At 35.3% G+C, this 25,324-nt stretch overlaps 3 protein-coding genes, 1 non-coding gene and 1 pseudogene across 5 annotated transcripts; 4 read left to right on the plus strand and 1 right to left on the minus strand.

Annotated features, from left to right (window-relative positions):
• Positions 1-111: 111 nt before the first annotated feature.
• LOC120136452 (vacuolar protein sorting-associated protein 51 homolog) lies at positions 112-6,641 on the plus strand. Of its 2 annotated transcripts, none has more exons than XM_039152489.1 (20): positions 112-354; positions 531-670; positions 881-935; positions 1,049-1,156; positions 1,424-1,522; positions 1,632-1,709; positions 1,799-1,876; positions 2,032-2,187; positions 2,738-2,838; positions 2,945-3,012; positions 3,438-3,511; positions 3,647-3,713; positions 4,214-4,329; positions 4,706-4,972; positions 5,101-5,217; positions 5,408-5,479; positions 5,577-5,627; positions 5,765-5,995; positions 6,083-6,280; positions 6,365-6,641. In XM_039152489.1, the coding sequence occupies exons 1-20, from the start codon at positions 166-168 to the stop codon at positions 6,473-6,475; spliced, it is 2,376 nt and encodes a 791-aa protein (XP_039008420.1). In that variant the 5' UTR covers positions 112-165; the 3' UTR covers positions 6,476-6,641. The 2 variants fall into 2 exon arrangements, with proteins under 2 accessions (XP_039008420.1, XP_039008419.1); XM_039152488.1 differs by having other exon boundaries at positions 6,083-6,258.
• Positions 6,642-7,627: 986 nt separating this feature from the next.
• Positions 7,628-7,699, plus strand: TRNAH-GUG. The gene has a single exon. It is a non-coding gene; the product is annotated as a tRNA-His (tRNA).
• Positions 7,700-7,886: 187 nt separating this feature from the next.
• Positions 7,887-13,382, plus strand: LOC120136453 (DNA replication licensing factor MCM7). Its single transcript, XM_039152490.1, has 15 exons — positions 7,887-8,048; positions 8,135-8,202; positions 8,338-8,397; positions 8,496-8,719; positions 9,297-9,474; positions 9,610-9,732; positions 9,821-9,910; positions 10,109-10,251; positions 10,459-10,636; positions 10,901-11,092; positions 11,428-11,600; positions 11,786-11,989; positions 12,369-12,534; positions 12,841-13,062; positions 13,200-13,382. Exons 1-15 carry the CDS (start codon positions 8,018-8,020, stop codon positions 13,302-13,304), a joined length of 2,157 nt encoding a protein of 718 aa, XP_039008421.1. The 5' UTR covers positions 7,887-8,017; the 3' UTR covers positions 13,305-13,382.
• Positions 13,383-14,835: 1,453 nt separating this feature from the next.
• LOC120136439 lies at positions 14,836-15,262 on the plus strand. The gene is made up of 2 exons (XM_039152481.1): positions 14,836-14,872; positions 14,968-15,262. Exons 1-2 carry the CDS (start codon positions 14,836-14,838, stop codon positions 15,246-15,248), a joined length of 318 nt encoding a protein of 105 aa, XP_039008412.1. The 3' UTR covers positions 15,249-15,262.
• A 7,584-nt stretch (positions 15,263-22,846) lies between these two features.
• Positions 22,847-24,995, minus strand: LOC120136441 (annotated as a pseudogene).
• Positions 24,996-25,324: the final 329 nt, after the last annotated feature.

Consider the following 25,324-nt stretch of genomic DNA (forward strand, 5'->3'; position numbering starts at 1 on the left):
GAGCAAGTCACGATGCATCTCCGTTAATCGACAAACCACATCGTTTGATCCTACAACTCCTGACGTAGTTCATTCATTCGCCGTTTTGCCTGATTGCAAAAACTCCATTCTTCCCCATCTAGATCCAAAACACACCTCTTTCTAATTCGCACGTAGAACAAATAAATGGTTGAACGAGAAAAAACGAGGAACGACGATGTTCCGTTGGACGACAAGGCCAAGAGAATGAGAGATCTACTGTCCAGCTTCTACAATCCAGACCATTCTTCGGCTCCCAAACCTCCTTCAGATTACGAAAACTTAGATGCCATCAATTCAACATCTTTTGATCCCGATCACTACATGAACGTCCTCGTACGCTTCTCCTAATTCTCTTTATCCTAATCACGTTTTGAGATTAACGGTATCTAATGCTAGATTTATAGAAATCAATTATTCGGAATGAAGTCCGTTTGGATTATTGCTGTTTTAGATTGGGTTTGAATTGGGAGGTTCGATCCTTTACAGCATGAATTGGATTAAATCTGTAGGTACAAAAGTCGAATTTGGAAGGGCTTCTTCGGAGACACGTCGAAATGGCAGCTGAAATCAAGAATCTCGACACTGATTTGCAAATGTTGGTATACGAGAATTACAACAAGTTTATCAGTGCCACGGATGCAATTAAATGGTAACTTCACTCAATCTTAAAATCGTTGGTTAACAATTGCCATTGCCGGTATTTTTTAATAATGGAATAGGGTTTATCAACATTACATTTTCCATGGAAACTCTGTTATTACTTTTTGTTTCATCAATATTATGATGTCGTAGTCACTGTTATTCAACCAATTTATACAAATTGTTTATGAAACCCAACTCAAAATTTGGTTTATAACAGGATGAAAAGTAATATTGTAGGCATGCAAGCTAATATGGAGCAACTTCTTGACAAGGTACGTTAGAATATTTTCGTTTCGGCTCTAAGTAATTTTTTCAACAATGTATTAAGAAGAAATGTAAAGAGGGGATTACTGCGAAGATTTTTTTTCTTAATCTATTATTGCAGATAATGTCAGTACAATCTAGAAGTGATGGGGTCAATACTTCACTTTTTGAGAAAAGGGAACACATAGAGAAGTTGCACCGGACAAGGAATCTTCTGCGTAAAGTTCAGGTATTAAAAAACTATCAAATGTTCACGGTAACTTTTGAGAAATGTGAAAACAGCTATAGAATTGAACTGAAGGCATGTTATCCAGAGGTAGCAATTATGAATGCAATATTTTATTAGCAAAAGCTTGTATTAATATATGGTTTTCAGTGTTACAGCTTGAATTAGAAGGTATTAAGAAAAAAATTCAAATAGGATGATTATAATGTTACTTTCACTTTATATATGCATTGGTGAGCTCCCAAAATTGTCTTTTGTGGAAAAGTACAGTTCATTTACGATCTTCCCGCTAGACTTTCTAAGTGCATCAAATCAGAAGCATATGCTGATGCAGTCAAATTCTACACTGGAGCAATGCCAATTTTTAAGGTCATTGTTCTTTGATTTTGTATATTAATTCTGTTCTGATACATTTTTTACTTTTATGTCATAAACTCATATCCAAAAGATTTGCATATATATTCGTTTTCCTTACCAGGCATATGGAGATTCATCTTTCCAGGACTGTAAACGAGCATCTGAAGAAGCGATTGTTATAATAGTAAAAAACTTGCAGGTATATCTATCATTGGGTTATGCACGTATAGTGATGTTTTTGCTGATCATTAAAGAAATTTATAGTGCTTGATAAAATTTTCTTCGCAGGCGAAGCTATTCTCAGATTCGGAATCAATTCAAGCTAGAGCGGAAGCTGCAGTGCTTTTGAAGCAGTTAGATTTTCCGGTTTGTTTTGAAACTTTCAGATTAGATTTTAAATTAGTTTAAAGCTTAAACACCACATGAAAATGCATCAGCAAAAAATTGAGAAGTTGTCACTTGATTTATATCTGTTTGACATAAATACATATCCATGACGCATAATATATGTAACTGGGCAGGTGGATAGCTTACAGGCAAAACTCCTTGAAAAGTTAGAGCAGTCTCTCGGGGACCTTCAACTGAAAACTGTTAGAATTGAGAATATTTTACTAGAGTCTAATGATCCTTCTAAACAGGGAAAAGCTTTCGAGTCGATTCCTAGTACGGGTCACGAGGTAACTGAACTGAAAGTAGCATTTTCAAATTTCTCATATTGGCTAGTTGGATAGGAAGTAGGGTGGATAAAGGAATTGGAAAAAGAAAAAAAGAAATTTGTATTTGTGCAAAGCAAATGCTTGGCTTTCTGAACCATGTTAATTTTATAATGCATGTTCTTTGTGAAACTCATCTTGCCTTGGGGTATCCAAGCCATCAACGTTTAAGGGTTCATTGTTTTCAATACTAAAGATGATGCATAATTCAGCGGGATGCATGAAATGTTTTACTACTGCATTGCAATTCTAGCTTTTACAATGGCAAATAACTATGAATTTCTTCAATATCCAAAATTTTGTTAGTATTACATATATATGTATGCGACTGGATTTCCAAACTTATCTCCAATTGAATTAGTCCTTAGAACTCTGTTGTTGTGTTTGCATTTTTTAACTACGGTTAAACTAGTCATCCCCAGCATCCTTTAAAACAAAAGGAAGCTGGAGGTAATATGAGGGTAGAAAAGTGCCATCTAGACTGATGAAGGCCCTTTTCAATTATCTAAAATAGGTTTCTGTGCATGGATTTGCGGAGGCTATTCGTGCTTATCGAGTAATATTTCCTGATTCCGAAAGTCAACTAATTAAACTTGCACAAAACTTGGTCATCAAGTAAGCAAATCCTTTAGAATTCCCCTTGTTTTTCAAGTTGTAGTTCTATTGTTTCTCATAATAAAAAGCATGATAATGTTTTACTTAAATGTTGCCTTTTCTTTAGGCACTTTGAAATGATTGAGCAATGTGTAAAGAGCCGAATTTCTTCTGCCAATTTCCTTGGTGCTCTTCGTAAGTAGTGTGCATTTGCTTTTTCTTTCTTCCACTCTTCATGATTTCTACAATTCAACCCCTAGCATGTAACAAAACTACTGCAAAAGTCTTATCATTATTTACAAACTCCCATTCTAAAAATGTCTGCATAAATCAAATAATTTATCATCTTCCTTGACAATTAGAGGTGTCTTTAGCATATCATTCTGATGGAGTGCTTGTTAAAGTATGCCCCAACTAGAACTGAGGCTTCTTTTATGTCCATGAACATACTGATTCTTGATAAATCATTATTTTTTAAATAATGAAGTGAATTCAAATGTATTTGTTGTTTTCCTTTGATATTGACTTGCTGGTTACAGTTTTTTATGATGTTTTTTCCTTCTTATTTTGCAACTTAAAATTATTTAACTTTTTTATCTCCATTGCCAAATCCATTGCAGGGACTATATGGACTGATGTGCTTCTGATGGACGAAGTCTTAAGTGAGGCTGCTCTACCTGATTTTTCTCTAGAGGTTTTTCTTGAATTTCATGTGAACTCGTTTTCTTTCTGATCTATTGCATTTCCCCCACTTTAATCCAAGTACAAAGATACACATTTTCATATTAAGGGATGGAGCTCCATCTAAAGATATTCTGTGTGGTCTCAGGCTGGTCAAGTAACAGTTAAAAAGTATGTTGCCAGCACATTTACTTACCTTCTGCAGGACATATCAGGTTATTTTTACCGTTGATTGTCCTGAAAAATTATCTCTCTTCTGGAGTTTCAAATCACTTAAAAGATGATAGCATGGTTTAGATTTTACTAAAGGTAGGTTGTTGCTTTACCTCTTTCATGATAGAGATCTAAATATCTGATTGATTATTCTCCAATTTCTAAGATTCTTGGTTCACTTGAATTATAACTAAAATGTATATACCCTAACTTAGCATAGGAAAATCATATTATTATCTGCCACTTATTACTGTGTCTGTTCTAGAGTTAATTCCATAGCAGCAGCATGAATATTTTCAAATGCATGTTTAGTTGGCAGTTATTTATGGAAAATGATTGGTTCACTATTTGTTAAACCACATATAGATTTTTATATGCACATATATTCTACGTAAACTTCTAAAAGTTTGCGAATTTGAGTAAACTTGATTATTTTTTTATCATTATAGATTTATTTGATGAAAACTGCCTTAAGTTTGAGTTCATTATGTTCAATTTGCAGATGCCCTCTTGAAAGTAAAGGTTAGCCCAAATGAGGCAGCAGAGGAGCATGCCTTGAAGCTTGCTTTGGAGGCCAGCAAAAAAGCAGTGCTCCAAGGCAGCATGGATCTCTTACTGGTAACTCATGAGATACCAAATAGAGTTGTTTCATGCATTCATAAACAACTGAAACTTTGCATCCCTCGTGTGCTACTTCATTTAAACAATGCATGTCCATCTTTTATGTTCTTCATTTGCAAAGTTCTCTCTGATTTGGATCCATATAATTGAATTTGGAAATGCTTGATATACTTCCTAGATTGAAAAAATAATATCAATATGGCTGCAATTTTATAGTGTGTATGCATGTTGCCATTTAATTTTTTTAGTTACCCTTTTTCTTTTTCGAGCTTGTACATTTTACATTCTACATTTTGATTGTTCTTTGCGTATGTATTTAATATATGGTTATTCTATTATTGATCTTTCTTTTTAACCTATTTGCTTACTACAGGATTTTCGCCAACTTCTTGATGATGACTTAGGGCTGCTAGTTAAACTGAGAGAATTTATAGTTGATTGGGTTCAAGAAGGATTTCAAGACTTTTTCAGGGCTCTCGATGATCGTTTTCTCTTACTTTCTGGGAGAAAGAATCCATCAAGTCAAGATCAAGTATTGTCAGAGGGAGCCCTTGGTGAAAAAGTTCTTGTTGGTATTGCCCTGGTGCTGGCTCAGCTTTCTGTCTTCATTGAACAAACCGCCACCCCAAGAATTTCCGAGGCAACTTTCTCTCTTCGCCTAATAACTTTACCCTAACAGCTGACAACTATTTCAAAATCTGAAGTGGAATACTTTTAGTACTTCTTACTGTCTTGGGCTCATTCAATTTTTTCATGTTTTATTGTCAGGAAATAGCTGCTTCATTCTCCGGTGGTGGGGCTCGAGACTACGAAAATGGGCATGCTTTTGCTTCTGGGGAGATATGTCAAATATTCCGGTCTTCCGCTGAAAAGCTTTTGCATCACGTAGGACTTAGTTCCCTTCTTCAGTTTGAATTTATTGAAATTAGTACTTAAGCTGGCATTCGCTACCTCAAGGGAGCACATATTTTTTACGATCTTATTTTCTAGCATTGGATGGACCATTTCATATACTTCATTTAAAGCAAAGCCAATTATCCCATTGTTAATTATAAGTTCATTTTGCATTTTTCAGTATATAAATATGAGAACTCAAAGAGTATCTACTTTGCTAAGAAAGAGGTTCACAACACCAAACTGGGTTAAGGTTAGTATACTGTGTGCTATGGTCCTCAATTTGAAAGAAATTATCGTCAAAAAAATAGTTAAAGTTTTCAATAATTTCTTATTTTTAATATTTTCAGCACAAGGAGCCTAGAGAAGTTCACATGTTTGTTGATCTATTTGTGCAAGAGGTTAGTGTCTTTAAACTTTTTCTGATTTCACAGGGATATTATCTTAACATTCTCCCTATATAGCGTACATCTAAATATTCTGACTATGCCGAACTTCTATATTGCATTATGCTTTATCTCATAATTCTTTGGTCTAGTTGAGAGCAGTACAAAGTGAGGTGAAGCAAATTTTGCCGGTTGGACTCATGCGTAAGCATCATCGGTCCGACAGCAACGGAAGCACAAACTCATCACGTAGCAATGCATTACTGGATGATAGAATGAGTAGGTCAAATACCCAGAAAGGCAGGAGCCAGCTCCTGGAAACACATCTAGCAAAATTGTTCAAGCAAAAAGTTGAAATATTTACAAAAGTTGAATATACTCAGGTAACCTATGAATTCTTGTGCTAGGGGAAAAAGTGTTCTTTTGCTGCTATTTGAAACAAAATGAACCTAGTTTCTTTGTAACTGCAGGAGTCAGTTGAAACAACTATAGTAAAACTTTGCCTTAAAAGTTTGCAAGAATTTGTCAGGCTCAAGACTTTTAATCGAAGTGGTTTCCAACAAATTCAGCTGGATGTTCAGTTCTTAAGGACTATATCGAGGGAAAACATAGAAGTTGAAGATGCAATCGACTTTTACTTGACGAGGTACGAGCTTCGATCTTTCCATGTTATATAACTGCGTATTGCTAGTTTCCATCTGATATTTGTTTAGTTGGTGACGAAATGAGGATGTGGGTGTAACGTTTGGTAGGTGATTGTTGCTGCTTCAGAGCGTTGTTTTGACCCGGTTCCTCTAGAGCCTCCAATTTTGGACAAACTTGTGCAAGTAAAGTTAGCAAGATCAAAGGAACAATCCAAATAACCCCATAGATTTTGGTAGGTGGATTTACTATGAATGGCCCTGATTCTTTGTTGCCCGAACTATGAATTTCTCAATCGTCAATTCATATGCAGTTATTTTGATGATATAATTTATTAGTCAAAAAGTTCATTTACATTTATGGAGATTTTGCTTAAAATGACAAAAATGTATAAAATATTTTCAGTTATCCAAGCATGAATTGAAAAGGTCCATTTAGCTCATGGATATATCTCATCTCATACATTATAATTCATAGCTCCCACGTTAATGTGCCTAGTAATCCAGTTTTTTAATGGGGATTGTTCCGGTTATTCCACCTCAAAAGCCTATTTAAGCTACGCACACGGCACAGCCCCTATACCCCAATCCTTTTTTGCCTTTATCCAAAACTACCAATTAACACTATGAATTATTAGATTTCAGTCTTAACGCAGTTTAATTTTTTAATGCTAATGGAAAATTTTTAAATAGATGATCATCAATAATATGACTATATACTTAATTCAATGTGATTATTTAAAAATACATAAATTAATAGTGAACTACAATATCACAGTCTCATTAAAGCATTAAAAAGTTTTACGTACGATATATAGATGATCATTAATAATATGACTATATACTTAATTCAATGTGATTATTTAAAAATACATAAATTAATAGTGAACTACAATATCACAATCTCATTAAAGCATTAAAAAGTTTTACGTATGACATATAGATGATCATTAATAACATGACTATATACTTAATTCAATGTGATTATTTAAAAATACATAAATTAATAGTGAACTACAATATCACAATCTCATTAAAGCATTAAAAAGTTTTACGTATGATATTTTATCTAAATAATCATACACAAACTTCAAACAATATGAAAACTAGTAACATATGATTTTGATGGTATCAAATTATAAATAATTAAGATTCAAATATTTGAAGCATGATTATTTATGATCTTTAGTTATATAGAGTGAACAACTTTCAATTATCAGGAAGATGGCAGACTGAAGGTTCTCCCATCGCCACGGTGCGACGGTTTGCCATATGGAAGGATTAAATAGAATTTTTCTTTAATTTCGTAAGGAATATTATTTTTTTTTAAAACTATTACATTAAATATTATGATTGGTAAATTTTACCAACGTTGTGGCTGTAGTTTAGTGGTTAGAATTCTACGTTGTGGCCGTAGAGACCTGGGCTCGAATCCCAGCAGCCACTTTCAAGTATTTTCCTTTTCTCCGGCTGCGGTTAAATCGCAGCCTTAGATCTTACCTTTTTGTGCAAAATCCATCACGAACGCACATCACATCCACGTAATCTGTCACAAACTCGCAATTTTATGCCTGGCTACACCGTATCCATTGTATCAACATTTTTCCCGCCAAAACCCTCCTTTCCCCTCATCTTGTTGCCGCCAAAACCTCATTGTTTTCACTGCCTAATTCGCATTTTCTCCCACTCATCTCTTTTTTCCCTTTCTCGCTTGCTCACTATCTCTTTTCAATCGTTCAGTGAAGTGGAACTCGAACATAAGCCATGAAGAATCTCGACTTCAACGCAGACAAAGGTACTCTCCTCATCTATCCCTCTTTCTATCTCTGCTGCATTATCCGTTATCTAAATTCTGGCCTTTCCCCCCTATTGTCTTCGCAGCTATCGCCAAGGAGTTCCTATCAAACTTCGCAGATGCAAATGACAAGGCAAAATACAAGGAAATCCTTGTAAGTCTCCTCATGCTACCAATTCAAAACCATAGATCTGTTTTCCTTTCTACTTGAAAAAATACTTTTCCTTGGAATATATATTTTTTAGTTTTTTTGCCAATTTTTAAACCCTTATCCTTTTCTCTATTTCAGCAAGAAGTCGCGAATCATAAAGTTAAAGCCGTACAGATCGATCTGGAGGACCTATTTAACGTATATTTCTTCCTATTTTCCTCTTAATTTGTTCTAGGATTTTTTAATATGAAAAGAACCTTCATTTAGTTCATTGGCTGTTAATTCCCTTTGCACAGTATAAAGACTTGGACGAGGAATTTCTGAGGCGGGTTACTGAGAACACTCGAAGATACATTGAAATTTTCGCAGGTGCAATTGACGATCTTTTGCCAGAGCCCACTGAGTCCTTTCATGATGATGATCATGATATACTGATGACACAGAGAGCTGAGGACGCTACGAATAATACAGATGGATCTGATCCACGTCAGAAGATGCCCCCTGAGATTAAACGTTACTTGTAAGCTTCAAAAATAAAGTCCTTCACTCTTGATGAATTTAAACGTGTTCTAAATTCCTTTAGAGAATGACATATAGTTTATGGGTTTTATGTCGGTGTTTTAGTTGTTGTGTAGGTTTTTCAATCAAATTACCTTTCTAGTGTGAAAAATGATCCATAGAGTTGAGGCCTAGGAAAGAGTTTATATGACTGACCCATTTGAATGAAATAAGTTTTCCACCCACTTTTCTTGTTTCTTTAGATTGTAAATTCGGTAAGCTAGATGTTCCCTTTAAAAGTGGAAGCCGCAGAATTGGTATGCATTCTGAAGTCAAATACAGCTAGCTTTAGATGTCGTCTGATTCTAAGTTCAGTTTATTATTTTCTAGTCAGGCTTACTTATTGTAAGTTGTTATTAGAGGATAAAATTGTTGCAAGAGCTTTTTGTAGTGTTTGTATATTTTGTTCTGAAGATATTCATGTGAGAGATATTTTTTAGCATGCTCTATTAAGCATTATGCTATTGAAATTGTGAAAGCACCTACTCTGTTCAGGATAAGCATAACTGTGCTGGCTGATCCTCATTTTTTTTATTCAGTGAAGTTTATATCAGAGCACCTTCGAAGGGGAGGCCATTCACCATTAGGGAGGTGAAGGCTTCATATATTGGCCAGCTTGTAAGAATAGCTGGTATTGTGACTCGTTGTTCAGATGTTAAGCCTCTGATGCAAGTGGCTGTATACACATGTGAAGAATGTGGCTGTGAAATTTATCAGGTAACTAACTATTTTTAGTTTTTATATCTAAATATTAATTGTTTCTTTGCCAATGGGGACAGGCTGAGTTCCTAAGGGTCATATACATCACTTGTAATGCTTGTATTATTCTCTTGCCATTTGTGTGCCAAACAGGATGTAACTGCTCGAGTATTCATGCCATTGTATCAGTGCCCATCAATCCGTTGTTCAATAAACAAGACGAAAGGGAACCTTATCCTTCAACTTAGGGCATCCAAGTTTTTGAAGTTCCAAGAGGTTCTAGTTTAACATAATTTACTAAGATAACAGTAATAGAAAGGAATCTCTGTGTACTCTTTATAATGTGTAAGATCAAATTTTCCAGGCCAAGATTCAAGAGTTGGCAGAGCATGTTCCCAAAGGCCACATTCCACGGACAATGACAGTTCATTTTAGAGGAGAAATAACGAGAAAGGTTGGTTTTCATGTTAATTACATGTAATCAAAGTACCAAAAGATTTTTCATAAATTTTCTAGTGTAGACATTGCGCCTGTTTCCTTTACCCCTGGCAACACTACATTGCATGGCTGGAGACGTAACATCCTGTTCATAATGAAATCTTACTCAATTGTGCTAATAACGTGTTTGTGTTACCTTGTTCATCTAATTCAGGTTTCCCCAGGTGATGTTGTTGAATTATCAGGTATCTTTCTTCCTATTCCATACACCGGATTTAGGGCAATGCGTGCTGGATTAGTTGCAGATACATATTTGGAAGCCATGTCTGTCACTCATTTCAAGAAAAAATATGAAGAGTAAGCCACTTTCCTGATCTCATCACTGGAAGGCATATCACTTGCCTAATGCATTTAGCATCCATCTTTATGCTTTTTAATGCCAGTATGTTAGCTTGCAAAGAAGGCGTCTGATATGGATGTCACGAATCTCCATTCACTGAAACAAATTATTATCCGAGCAATATGCATGTGCATGTATTTTCATTTAATTATACTCAACTGCAGGTATGAACTTCAGGGAGATGAAGAAGAGCAAATTGCACGATTAGCTGAGGATGGTGATATATATAACAAGTTGGCACGGTCATTAGCTCCTGAAATTTATGGGCATGAAGATGTTAAAAAAGCTTTGCTTCTTCTTCTTGTGGGTGCTCCACACCGTAAGCTAAAGGATGGGATGAAGGTAACTTTCCATCTTACGTTCTTTTGTATTTGTTGGCAGTAATTTTGTTTGTAATCATTTATCACTAGTAATACGAATCACTTCAAAAGTTGGCCAAATCATTTTTTTTTGTTATTTTACTTGGAAAGTTCACGACTTCAAGTTATGCCCATAAGCAATATGGCATTAATTTCATCACTCGGTTTTCTTTCCTACCGAAGAATCTTCTTTAACTTATACTTACTATTTGCTTCTTTTTGTATTTGTCATTTGGTTACATTGCAGATCAGAGGAGATTTACATATTTGTTTGATGGGTGATCCTGGTGTTGCTAAAAGTCAGCTTCTCAAGCACATTATAAATGTAGCACCAAGAGGAGTCTATACCACTGGGCGGGGAAGCAGTGGGGTTGGTCTCACTGCAGCTGTGCAGAAAGATCCTGTCACAAATGAGATGGTCTTGGAAGGGGGAGCCTTGGTGAGATCTGTTCTTTTATTTGTTCTATAATTTATTGTATTTAAAGGGATATGTGCCAAAAATAACGTGACAACTACAATTTGTTTACATTTAGGACCATATAGATCTTGCCAACCTTTCTTCTCTATCACCCATATTAAAAATTATGCCTTGTTCTGTCGATGGTTATAATTTTGTGTTGGTTTCTGTTTTACATGTGCATTGGTATGTCTAAATCTAATCTTAAATATGGTCCATTACATCTAATTATCATTAATCTCAAATATGATCCCTTTTATCTAATTATCATTTCCAAGGTTCCCATGGTTTATAGAGACATCTTGTTTCTGTTTCAGGTGTTAGCGGATATGGGTATTTGTGCTATTGACGAGTTTGACAAGATGGATGAATCTGATCGTACAGCAATACATGAAGTTATGGAGCAGCAGACTGTTAGTATTGCAAAGGCAGGGATCACTACATCTCTGAATGCAAGAACTGCAATTCTTGCTGCTGCTAATCCAGCCTGGTAAACATATTTTAGGTCCTTCAAACTTGTTTCTATTATGATTTATTATTTTTGGAACCATCCTTCACGAATTGAGATGGAAATATAAGGGTGGGGGAGAAAAAGAGAGCACTCGGGCTATGAGAGTATTTGATCTGTATGCAAAATCAAATATATTAACTTGAGTCCTATAACTTGTTTTGAAGGGGAAGATATGACCTACGTAGAACTCCAGCTGAAAACATCAACCTTCCTCCAGCCCTTCTGTCAAGATTTGATCTTCTGTGGTTGATCTTAGACCGAGCAGATATGGATAGTGATCTTGAGATGGCAAGGCATGTTGTTTATGTGCACCAGAATAAAGAATCGCCTGCTCTTGGGTTCACTCCACTTGAGCCATCTGTTCTTCGGTAAGCTCAGTAATTGCTTTTCCACAGAAAACTTGTCAGTATTTCATTGATAACTCTCTCCTTATATAGTTTTATCTTTTATTGACATGATAAAATTGGGTTGCAAAGTCATGCAAAAGACTAAAAGCTTTGAAATTTGTCCGCATATCTCTCTTTCTCTGCTTTCTGGATTTGTAGAAGCTAATCTGTTTCATTGGTTGATAATGATACGTGTGCTGTGTAAATACCTGTTCCTGTTCATATTACACGTATTTGGTAGCTACATATATTGATTTCTTAAAGTTGATTTTCTTTTAAGTTCATGTACTTTGTCACGATCTTCATCTAGAAGCCTTGATTTCTCCATATATTAATCTTGTTTTATGTTTTTCGTTTGTAGTGCATATATTTCTGCTGCACGAAGATTATCCCCTTATGTTCCAAAGGAGCTGGAAGAGTATATTGCTACTGCCTATTCCAGCATTCGGCAAGAAGAAGCTAAATCAAATGCACCTCATTCATACACTACTGTGAGGACCCTACTAAGTGTTCTTCGAATATCAGCGGTAAGTGCTGGTTTTCTTCTTTTTTCTGATATGATAATACCTTGCCATCTATTGGTCTGCTTCGACGGGGTGGAAGGTTCAGTTCTTTTTGGGTTGGGCAAAGGGAAGGGTGAGGTGTAAAAACACAATGCTCTCGGATTTATTGTTTACAATGAAATTCTCTCATCTTATAGTTTGCTAATATGAATTATTTCATATACATTAACAAGAAGAATTTTCTGGTGCAAAAATACCTGTCCCCTGGGTGGAGCAGTTTTCTATCATTTGAAGTGCAATTGATATGAAGTTGATACGATTTTGTCACAGGCACTAGCAAGGCTTCGTTTCGCTGAAACTGTGGCCCAGAGTGATGTGGATGAGGCTCTTAGGCTGATGCAAATGTCAAAATTCTCCTTGTATTCAGATGATCGTCAGAAGTCTGGTCTGGATGCCATATCTGATATATATTCAATCTTACGAGATGAAGCGGCAAGGGCTAACAAGATGGACGTGAGATATGCCCATGCATTGAATTGGATTTCTAGAAAGGTTGGTTCTCTATACAAGAGATTGCAGTGTATTGTTGTTTTAGCAGTTGAGCACATGAGATAGTCCATATAATGTTTTGGTTGTTAAGATTACGTGAGGTGTCTTACCGGTTAAATTTTATTGTTTGGGTTGAACAGGGATATAGTGAAGCACAGTTGAAAGAATGCTTAGAGGAATATGCAGCCTTAAACGTGTGGCAGATACATCCCCACACCTTTGATATTCGATTCATAGATGCCTGAATCATTTGGAAGCTGCTAGAGTGGTTTGAATTTGCAGAGACCAGTGGACATAATTATTAGCACTAGCAGCATGCTAAAATCATGTATCTGCTTTAACTTTTAAATCATCTTTTGCTCTGTACTAATGTCTAATATTGATAGAGACGATGTTGTTGAACTGCTGATTCATTTTACTTGAGACGTGAAATTAGAAACTTTTCTTCTAAATTTAATCTCATGATAAATTTGTCGTTTATAATTCCAATGGCATTGAATTAGACTAATACTATGAATAATAATATCGGCGGTGACAATTGAATAATATAATAAAGGGCTTTTATCCATATCAAATACAAAAATATATTCTTGCACTAACAAAAGAACAGAAAGAAAAAGAATGGGAATGAAATTTTATTATTTGTATCCATCCATCATGTTGAATTTGCTGTTATTATTTTAATTTGTTAGAATTTGTTGTCTTAGGTTCACATCATATTAAAATTTAAATATATATATTTTAAATATTCATAAACTATTATTTTAATAGATTTATTTGACAATTCAATTATAAATTACACGGTAACAAAGGCTTTACTCAAAAATATAAGTGATTTACAAGGTATATCGTAATCTTATAATTTTCAAAAAAACAATAGTAAAAATAAGGAATCATTCGTTGAATACTTGAAATTCTAGACAAAATGAGGACGAAATGATTTTTTGTTGTTGATAATTTAACCAATAAAATCAGTTAAATCTATGATTCATACTTTTTGAAAATTTTGTAAACAGAAAATGAGAAATGAAACGATTGAAAGTTTTATGAAATAAACTGAATTACCAAAAAAATTTTATATCAAAATGATAACAAGTTATATCTTTAATAACCAGGATGATATTTAATCTCGAAAATTTAACATTTATTTTTTATTTTTCAAATAGGATGATTACCTTATACAATTTAAAGATAAAATTATTATATAAGAATAAACGGATGATTAAAATTATTTAATATTTTTCATCAAAACTTTATTATTTTTGTTTTTAATCTCAATCATTAATTTTTAAAAAATCATTTAATCATCATAAACTTATATAAAGCTAGAAAAATTTACGTTTACAACTGAATATCAGTTCATTAATAGTTGAAAAAAGTTTCTTTTTCATTTTTAACAAACAAACAAATTTAATCCAGTCGGCATACAAAACTCAAATCTAAGTTTGTCCCGCGGTTTATCAAAATTTCACGCTAAAGAAGTCGGTCAAAGCGGCGTCGTTGCGATAAAATAAAAATAAAATAAAAAACCCTAAATCTAGAGCCCCCCCCTCAAAACCACATTTCGTCCTGGAACAGCGCAGAAAGAAAGGCAAAGCAAAAGAAACATAGAGCTTCAAAGTTCCTTTGATTCTCTCGGGTAATAATTCTTCTTCTCCTCTAAAATCCCCCTTTTGTTCTTTACGCATTATCGGTTACCTAAATTGGTAGGGGATAATGTTAGAGGTAGAACACCAATCTTAAATTTATGTGTAGAAACCAAGGGAATAATTAATTATGGCGCATCTGGAGGACCAAAAGCACCGATTTATGGGTCAAACAGAAAATTAAATATTCTAGATAAAATAATAATAATGCCTGTTTTGATGGGGTTCTAATTTTTCTTTTTGGATTTCCTAAAAAATGTAGAGAGTTTGACGATGGAGGGTCAACCCAAGGTTAAAGTCACGCTTAGCCTCGGTTCTGAATTGTACACAGTGAATTCCAAAGCGGTTGGTGCCGTCTCCGAGCAGCTGTCTTCAGTGAAAGAAGAAAGTATGGGCATATTGAAGGAGTTTATTACCAAACACAACGTTCCCAATGATGTCCCTGATGAATTGCTGGAGGGCTCTTCTAACGACGAGGAAGAGGAGGAAGATGAAGTGTCCAGGAAGTCCAAAGCCAAGCCCAAAAAACCCAAGATAAATTAGTACTTGGGAAATAAGCAGAAAAACAATGGATTTTTTTTTTCTTCTAAATTTCAGCTTCTCCACTCTTCTGTGTTATTTAAGATACGTGAATCGTCTACCGTGGAATAGATTTTGGAAATTGTTGGTTGTTTTTAGCTGCATGTACTTGTTATTTTGAGATATCTGCAAGTTTGATTTGCCTGATTTTATAGCATTTCAATAAACTGTTGGATCTGACTTGCGCATACGATGGTCACCTAGGCAGAATTAAAGTTGATGAAAATAGAACGAAATCGTAGAATGTATCAAGGTCGATAGCGTATTGCCGACAATTTGTTTAAGGAAATTATTGAAGTTGTTGATATACGTCTTAGGGGAAACCTATTAATAGACTAAATTACACTAATTTTGCTCTTTGTAATGCTTGGGGAATTATATAACCAACCACTGATTTTTTGTGTATCTTGTTCATTTTGTTCAGTCTGTTGATTGGTTTTGATTGTAGTATAATTTGTTATTTTGAGTAATAAAATTCTGGTTTATCCAAAAAAAAAAAAAATTTGATGAAAATGAGAATATAACCACGGTTGGTAGAATTTTCTTTATTTTTATTTTTGAATGATTGGATGCGTAAGCCATTATAAAAGGGTAACTAATTGGTCGGGAATAGAGGTTTACAAAAAATACGAATATTTGATTTTGCGTAAAAGATATCCGATACTGGATTTGGGAAAAATCTGTTTTTTTAAACCGGATCGGATATTTAAAAACCGGATAGTATAACTGGTTTGGTAAAAAATTGGACGATCTGTTTTTTTACCCGATTAAAAATCGGTTTGAAAAAAAACCGAGTTTTATCCGAAAAAAATCCGGTCATGGTTTTAAAAATTAGCCGTTTAATATAGTCGTTAGGGGAGTTTTTGTGACCGTTTTTTGACATTTTTTTCTTAAAAATCACCATTTTACCACCCTAAACATGTATAAATAGGTTGGAGATGTATTTGGTTAATTGCAACTTTCTCAAATCTTATTACACAACACCTAAACATCTCTCAAATCTTATTTTTGTAATTTTTTGTTCATCATGGCTACAAACCGTTTTTTTATATCCTGTTTTTTTCAAACCGAAACCGGTTACACCATCCAGCCCTCCAAACCGATTAGGATCCGAACCGATTTTTTTAAAATCTGATTTTTTAGCTAGGTGAAAAAACCGGATCAGTTTTTATCCGATCCAAATCGATTTTTTATCCGACTTTGTGCATATCTAGTCGGGAAGGCCATATATATCTCTGTGAAGGATGTCATGTAAGAAATCAGGTGCGGTGTTATAAACTGTTTGGCGACCAGCAGTGCAACGGAGAGACTTTCACTATTTTATCTGCAACTTCATTTGCTTCGCGACGAATGAGAGTGATATCAACCAGCCATACTTTGTTGATAGTGGCAGCAATGGCTCGGACGAGAGAGTAGAGGCTGTCGGAAGGGTTGTTTGAAATGAGATTATAGGCATTAGTACTATAATTTAGAGTTAATTATTCTTTTTACTTGGGGTGAATAATTACAGTCAATTATTTCATAATATATGAGAGAATATTCGGAATAAAATTTATAATAAAAAATCATCGGAAAAAATGTATTGAGGAAATTCGAGAAATAATCAAATCCTCCTCCTGTAATCATATATTATAATCTATATATTGATTTTTAATGCTTTTATCAAACATAGGGTTATGATATTTATTCGTAAGTTGTTAAAACAAATAAATATAACTGTAAAATAATATAATCGACTTTAAATAAATCTTTTAATGATCATGTCAATAAACTATAACTACTATAAGAATATAATATTTTAAATATTTTAAAAACCGATGAAGATTTTGATCACAGAAGGACTAAAAATGAACATATGCTTTGTAAAAGAGATTTAAAAAATACAACAAAATATTAAAAATTATAAATTAATTAAGAATTCAAATGACATGTGCGCTGATGTTTGGTGGAATTAACCCTTTTTAACTTGTTTCGTGGTGATTCAGTCTTTTCCGTATGAACATCTCCGTTGGATTCAATATTTGGAATGTACATATGGAGCTAGAAGCCTATAGAACAGACTTTCATGGAATACCTTTGTTCATATAGAATCTGCTGAATATATATATTTCATAGCTTTGCCATTGTTAGTCTTGCGTTTTGCCCATTTTTAGATACAGTGATGTGAATGTGACGCCGATTACTTTCTAACTTTCTTTTCAAATGTTTGGCCGTAAATACGAATAGTGTTAAAATGGTTTTCAAGTTTGGTAATCAACTTTAAAAAAAATGGTTTTCAAAGTTTGGTAAATGTTTCTTTGAAAATGGTTTTTAAAGTTTGGTAAATGTTTCTTTGAAAAATAGTTTTTCAAAGTTTGGTAGATGTTTGTTGAAAAATGATAATGGGATAATCACAATTAATCCCTAGGTTTTAGGGTATTTACAAGATTAAGTCCTTAAGTTTTAACTATAAATACCCCTAGCTCATTTAGCTTCAAAACCATCCCCCAAAAATCATTTCTTTCTCCCAATACTAGAGAGCTTTCTTGTGAGTAGTGAGAGTTTTGTAAACACCTGTAAATTTTCTCTCTTAGTAAAAGATCTGCAGCAGTCCGGAGACGTAAGCAAATTGACTAAACTCCGTTATCAATTTCGGGTATTATTTTTCCGTTTTTATTTCGCATTCTCACTAATCTGGTTATAGGGAAAGTACTTGTACTTGGTTTATTTCCCAACAACTGGTATCAGAGCTTTTGGTTGTGAATTTTGTCAATTTTTGCGAGTTTACTATTCACGTGAATAGTGAATTTTGTGAATAGTAAAGAAATTTCGACGATACAAATTTATCGACGGGGGTGTTCTAATACACGGTGGTTCGCAAAAATTGTCAGAAACGATCCAAACGAAACCAGATTCGAGTAGGAGCGATGGCTGCAGACGAAGGGAAGGTGAAAATTGAAAAGTTCGATGGTGCGGACTTTGGCTTTTGGAAGATGCAGATTGAAGATTTTCTGTACCAGAAAAATTTATATCAACCTCTCTCAGGAAAGCAACCAGAGGGCATGAAGAATGAAGACTGAGCTCTTCTCGACAGACAAGCCCTCAGAGTTATCCGACTGACGTTATCCCGCAATGTTGCTTTCAACATAGCAAAGGAAAAGACCACGGCGGGTCTTATGGCGGCTCTCTCTCCAGTATGTATGAGAAGTCATCAGCCTCAAACAAAGTGCACTTGATGAGGCGATTATTCAATTTGCGGATAACGGAAGGGGCATCGATGGCACAACACCTAAATGAACTCAACACAATCACAACTCAATTGAGTTCAGTGGAAATTGAATTCGATGATGAAGTTCGAGCTTTAATTCTCTTATCATCTCTACCAGACAGTTGGAATGCTACTGTTACATCAGTTAGCAGCTCATCGGGAAATAGTAAATTGAAATTCGACGATGTTCGGGATCTGGTACTGAGCGAAGAAATTCGACGGAGAGAATCGGGTGAAGCATCAACCTCCTCCTCAACCTTGCACACGAGTCCAGAGGGAGAACTTCAGAAAGAAATTCAAATCATGGCAGATCGAAATCCAGACGGGGAAAATCCACAACGGGAAAGAAAGATTTTACCTGTTATAATTGTGGCAAGAATGATCACTTTAAAAGAGATTGCCGAGCACTGAAGAAAAATACCGGCGCACAGGAATCTGCCAACGTGACAGAGGAGACAGGTGATGCCATGATTCTAAGCGTCAACAGTCTGATTGAATCATGGATCTTAGATTCAGGGGCATCTTTCCACTCCACCCCATGCCGAGAAATCATGGAAAATTATGTGGTGATTTTGGAAGGTTCATCTAGCTGATGATGAATCTTAAAGATCGTCGGAAAAGGGACATCCGACTAAAGTTGCCAAACCAAACCACCTGGAAGCTGAAAGAGTGAGACATATTCCTGGCCTCAAAGAAATTTGATTTATGTAGGACAGCTTGATGTGAAGGATTTAGCACAACCTTTTCAGGTTGTGAATGGAAGATTACCAAAGGAGCACTCGTCATTGCTCGTGGTAAGAAACTGGTACTCTCTATATAACATCAAATTTAGAGAATATCATTGCAGTACAGATGCTGATGGAAAAATCAAACCTATGGCACCAAAGGCTTGGCCATATGAGCGAGAAAGGGATGAAGACACTTTTGTCAAAGGAGAAGCTGCCGGATCTAAAGAATGTAGATGTCGGACTATGCAGGATTGCATCTTGGCAAACAAAGAAAGTCAGCTTTGCAAAGATTTGTAAGACACCTAAGGCTGAAAAGTTAGAGTTAGTTCATACTGATGTATGGGGACCATCTCCGTTCCATCTCTTGCAGGCTCATTATTATGTCACCTTCATCGATGATTCTACAAGGAAGGTGTGGGTTTATTTTTCTGAAGAAAAAAATCAGAAGTCTTTGATACATTCAGAAAATGGAAGGCCATGGTGGAAAAGACTGGTATGAAAGTCAAGCGGTTGAGGTCTGACAATGGAGGAGAGTACAAAATAGGAGATTCAAAGATTTTTGCGCAAACAATGGGATCAAGATGGAGACAACAGTTCCCATGACACCGCAGCATAATGCGCAGAACGCATGAACAGAACTCTGATGAACGTGCCAGAAGCATGAGGATACATGACGTATTACCCAAATTTCTATGGGCTGAAGCTATCAACACTGCAGCTTACTTGATCAACCGTGGGCCCTCAGTTCCTTTGGATGGCAGAATACCAGAGGAAGTTTGGAGCAAGAAAGAAATAAACCTTTCACACTTAAGAGTGTTTGTTGTATTTCTATGTACACATACTGCTGAAAGAAGTAAACTTGATGCTAAGTCCAACAAATGTTCCTTTGTTGGTTACGGCGGTGATGAGTTCGTTTACCGGTTTTGGGACTATGAAAATCGGAAGATCATTAGAAGCAGAGATGTCATTTTCAATGAGAATGTGATGTATAAAGACAGGTCAACTGTAGAATCAAGCATCTCCAATACCAAAGCTGAAACAAAGGAATTTGCTGAGTTTGAGGAGATTTCTGGAAATGATGTTCAGATCAGTCCTGAAGCAGTTCAGAAGAACCAGAACACCTGAACTAAGACGCTCCTCCAGAATTCCTAAACCACCCAACGGTATTCTCCTTCTTTGTACTACTTGTTGCTGACTGACAATGGTGAACCAGAGTGCTATGATAAAGCAATGCAAGTGGAGGATTCAGTCAAGTGGGAGTCTTCCATGAAAGATGAGATTGACTCGCTTTTGTCAAATCAGACGTGGGAATTAGCTGAATTACCACCAGGCAGAAACGCTTCATAACAAGTGGATTACAGGATCAAAGAAAAGCACGATAGGAGCAAACGCTACAAAGAAAGATTTGTTGTCAAAGGTTTTCAGTAAAAGAAGGTATTGACTACAATGAAATTTTCTCTCCAGTCGTGAAACTATCTACAATCAGACTGGTGTTGAAAATTGTAGATGCAGAGAATTTACATCTTGAGCAGTTAGATGTAAAGACAACTTTCCTTCATGGTGATTTGGAGGAAGAAATCTTATGAGGCAGCCAGAAGGCTTCATAGAGGCAGACAAGAAAACCTGTATGCATGTTGAAGAAGAGCTTGTATGGTTTAAAACAAGCTCCTAGACAGTGGTACAAGAAGTTTGATAGTTTCATGAGTAGCAGTGGTTTTACCAGATGCCAAGCAGATCATTGTTGCTACATCAAGAGGTTCGACAATAGCTTCATTATTTTATTGTTGTACGTTGGTGACATGCTCGTTGCAGGCTCAGACATGCAAGAGATTATAAACTTGAAGCAAAAATTGTCAAAGCAGTTTGCTATGAAGGATCTGGGCGCTGCAAAGCAGATTCTTGGGATGAGGATCAAGAGAGACACAAAGTCAGGGACTTTGATATTATACAGGTTGAGTACATCAACAAAGTACTCTCCAGGTTCAACATGCAAGATGCTAAACCAGTAAGTACACCTTTAGGTGTTCATTTCAGACTCTCCAAAGAACAGTCACCAAAGACGGAGGAAGAATGTGCACACATGGTGAAGGTGCCGTACGCCTCAGCAATTGGAAGTCTGATGTATGCCATGGTTTGTACCAGACCAGATATTGCTCAAGCAGTGGGAGCTGTTAGCAGGTACATGAATAATTCGGGCAAGGTACACTGGGAAGCAGTCAAATGGATCCTCAGATATCTGCGGGGTACCACAAACAAAGCACTTTATTTCAAAAGTGAAGATACAATACTGACAGGCTATGTAGATGCTGACTTAGCCGGAAATGTTGACATCAGAAGGAGCACTACAGGGTATGTCTATACTCTAGGAGGAACCGCAGTGAGTTGGGTTTCTCAACTACAGAAGATAGTTGCTCTCTCCACAACTGAAGCAGAATATGTCGCTGTTACGGAAGCTAGCAAGGAGATGGTTTGGCTCCAAAGTTTCTTGGAAGAGTTAGGCAAGAAACAAGAAAACAATGTCTTGTATTGCGACAGTCAAAGTGCTATACATCTAGAAAAGAATCTGTCTTTTCATTCCAGGACAAAGCACATACTAGAAAAGTTGTGTTCAACTTCAGTTGGTATACTAGAGTAACAATACTAGAAAAGCTGTTGCATTGATCGAGGTGTTAAGACAGATTAAAATCAGTCTTCAAGTGGGAGATTGTTAAAATGGTTTTCAAGTTTGGTAACCAACTTTGAAAAAATAGTTTCAAAGTTGGTAAATGTTTCTTTGAAAATGGTTTTCAAAGTTTGGTAAATGTTTCTTTGAAAATAGTTTTTCAAAGTTTGGTAAATGTTTGTTGAAAAATGATAATGGGATAATCACAATTAATCCCTAGGTTTTAGGGTATTTACAAGATTAAGTCCTTAAGTTTTAACTATAAATACCCTAGCTCATTTAGCTTCAAAACCATCCCCAAAAATCATTTCTTTCTCCCAATACTAGAGAGCTTTCTTGTGAGTAGTGAGTGTTTTGTAAACATCTGTAAATTTTCTCTCTTAGTAAAAGATCTGCAGCAGTCCGGAGACGTAAGCAAATTGGCTGAACTCCGTTATTAATTTCGGGTATTATTTTTCCGTTTTATTTCGCATTCTCACTAATCTAGTTATAGGAAAATTACTTGTACTTGGTTTATTTTCCAACAAATAGGAGTGATAGGTTCGCTGACCAAATCCTATCCATGTGCTGAACGGCCGAGATCAACGCAGCTTGCCTTTCACTCAGAGATTTATTGGTAGTTTCTGTTTTGGTCCCTTCAAATAATAATTAATGTACGTCTATGGCTGCATTTAATGTCAGTGGTAGAATTTGACCGAATACTCCAAATTGTAATAATTCTCTAGGGCTGCTCATGTAAAGACAGTTATGCTGCATTTCTCAAATCTCTTATTGTAGTACATATCCTCCTTTTCAAAGAAAATAAAAAACTACGGCCCAGCAATCTGTACACAAAATCACGTATTATGTTTATTTTTCCTTTTTATATTCGTATTTCATTACAAAAGAATTGGGGTAATTTGGAATCGGACTACAAGTTTAGTCATTACGAACTGCCGTAGTTCAACATTATCTTCTTCATCAAAGTTAGAATATCTTCGTCACGCACCTGTACATGACAATATCGTGAGATAATTTATCCTATTTAATTGAAGTTGCTGAATAATGTGGTGGTTGATGTTTGGAAAACGGCAATCATATGGAAACTTACATGATATTGTCGCCTTATGCTGTTCCGAATAATTGTAATTGTCCGAATCAATGTACATGGGGAGTATAATGCCAGTAGCTCTGAAAAACAATATCTGTAAAAATATGCCAAAACATATATATATTCTTAGGATCAGCTCGGCAGAAATATGCTTAGCACAACAATGGAGAAATGAAATCGGTACATACCGTAAGAAGTGCAAACGGATAATGATCGGTTTCGCCATTGAGTACGGCAAAGAGATGTTTCACGAGCAACACAACAGTGAACTGCAAAAAAATAAAAATAATAACATTATGATAATAATCTAGTGTCAACTGTTACAATGGGTAGATATCTATGGTTTTCCCTTATGAATTCAGCTTCTAAACCTCATTGGCCCACTGATCTAACCGTCGAGACTACTAAATATATATTAATGTTCTTGCTTTGAATTGAATTGTATACTAACTTTAAAAATTATGCACTCTCTTTTTCTGCAACCACCGTCGCTTGCCACACACCAAAGCAATGCACGTTTCTCTAATTATTTATACATGTAAAGAAATGAAAACACTTACGGTGAGGGCCAGTGATCGGCAGCAAGAGGCGCCTCTGTCGGCGGCCGAAGTACATTCGGATAATTCGTTTTCGACATTCATTTCCTCGGCTAACGCCGCTAATCTTTCGTCTTCGTCCTCTGTTCTTGGCATTTGTAGGCTATCTCTGAGACCCCAGAAAAAGAAAAAAAACAATAATTAGAGGAAAAGCATGTCTAGCTTTTTACATTAAAGGTGAAGAGCATTCTTTGTAAAGTGAATAATTTTCAACGGCAGCAGCTGGCAAGTCGTGCGCCATTACCAACAAGTTATGAATAGAAAACAAATTGAAGTTATACCTGATGGTTACAGCTGCTTCAATCAGCGGAGATTTCTTTGAAGGAACTGTTACTACTGTATATCCTGGTTTATATTCCTGCATGATAAAAATATTAAATAGTTATTTTTTATTTATTTATAACTGTTAATTTTCTTATTTCAATGTTAGAATAAAGATTAAATAAACCTCTAGGAAAGTTTTTGGATTAAAAAATCAAAGCAATTATTATTTTTTTTAAAAACCTTAGCAGACAATTCCAGGAATCTGAGAAATTGATATTTAAATGAAGTAATGCAGCCATAATCGGAAATAATTAAATATTCCTGCATGATAAAATATTAAATAGTTATTTTTTATTTATTTATAACTGTTAATTTTCTTATTTCAATGTTAGAATAAAGATTAATAAACCTCTAGGAAAGTTTTGGATTAAAAAATCAAAGCAATTATTATTTTTTTTAAAAACCTTAGCAGACAATTCCAGGAATCTGAGAAATTGATATTTAAATGAAGTAATGCAGCCATAATCGGAAATAATTAAATTATATTTTAGTTAGTTTAATATGAAGGTTTCAATGAAACGTTTTGCAAACAGCCTGAACCACATGTACGATGAGGGGGGAACTTGGAATAAAAAAGTTTGATCGAAGGGGGCAAGTTTGGATGCCCAAACTAAAAGGAAATAGAAAAACAGAACAAAATTAAAAGCGAAGAATAAAACAGAGTTTGAAACCCAGTTTGGCATCAAATTAATAATTAAAGAAGGAAAAAAAACAATTCGAAGAAGAAAAGCGTGAAATTTTGCTATGATCGTTGAAATTCAAACCTGAAGACAATTTCACAAGTTGTGTTTCCCTTCTCGTTGCACCATCTCTGTACACAATCTCTATGCGCAACTGATAAAATTAATTAATCAAATCATCAGAACAGGTGAAATCAATGATCAGAATCTGAAAAAAATAATGATTAAAAGTAGGGAAGAACGAATTACCTTAACAGAGCCAGAACAAGCACAGGGAACTTCCATGCTCTTAAAGCTTTCCAACTCTTCTTCATGGCAAATTCTACATATCGAAATAGAAGAATTCGATGAGGAATCATCAATAAACAAAATAACATCTCCCATTTGTTCTCGACGTTTCTCCTCTGTTTTTGTTTTTCTTTTTCCGAAATTGTTCGAATTTTGCTCTACTCTGTTTTCCTTTTAAATGTTTGTTTTCTTTCCTCTAGAAACTGGACTTTAAATATAAGAAACTGGTGTCGAAGTTCCATAAATACCCCCCTACGTTATCTTAAGCGACTATTACTAATATTTTATTTTTGCCTTAAGCTTTCATAATTGCATTTCACTTTATTATTTTCTCCTTTCCTTTTTCTGGGTAATAAGAAGGCTTGATATTCAACGAAAGACGCGGTTTTATGGCTTAAGCCAGTTCAGAAACCGTAAACTGTAAG

The sequence above is a fragment of the Hibiscus syriacus genome, unplaced genomic scaffold (genome assembly GCF_006381635.1).
Source record: "Hibiscus syriacus cultivar Baekdansim isolate YM2019G1 unplaced genomic scaffold, ASM638163v2 tig00110630_pilon, whole genome shotgun sequence".
NCBI classification, from domain to species: Eukaryota; Viridiplantae; Streptophyta; class Magnoliopsida; order Malvales; family Malvaceae; genus Hibiscus; species Hibiscus syriacus.

Bases quoted from the DNA above. Each gene is read 5' to 3' on its own strand.
- LOC120136439 (XM_039152481.1), top strand. From the start codon at position 14,836: ATGGCGCATCTGGAGGACCAAAAGCACCGATTTATGG. The intron at 14,873-14,967 runs GTCAAACAGAAA...TAAAAAATGTAG, and splicing joins CCAAAAGCACCGATTTATGG to AGAGTTTGACGATGGAGGGT.
- LOC120136453 (XM_039152490.1), top strand. From the start codon at position 8,018: ATGAAGAATCTCGACTTCAACGCAGACAAAG. The intron at 8,203-8,337 runs GTAAGTCTCCTC...TCTCTATTTCAG, and splicing joins CAAAATACAAGGAAATCCTT to CAAGAAGTCGCGAATCATAA. The intron at 10,637-10,900 runs GTAACTTTCCAT...GTTACATTGCAG, and splicing joins AGCTAAAGGATGGGATGAAG to ATCAGAGGAGATTTACATAT.
- LOC120136452 (XM_039152489.1), top strand. From the start codon at position 166: ATGGTTGAACGAGAAAAAACGAGGAACGACGATGTTCCGTTGGACGAC. The intron at 355-530 runs GTACGCTTCTCC...TTAAATCTGTAG, and splicing joins ATCACTACATGAACGTCCTC to GTACAAAAGTCGAATTTGGA. The intron at 5,996-6,082 runs GTAACCTATGAA...TTGTAACTGCAG, and splicing joins CAAAAGTTGAATATACTCAG to GAGTCAGTTGAAACAACTAT.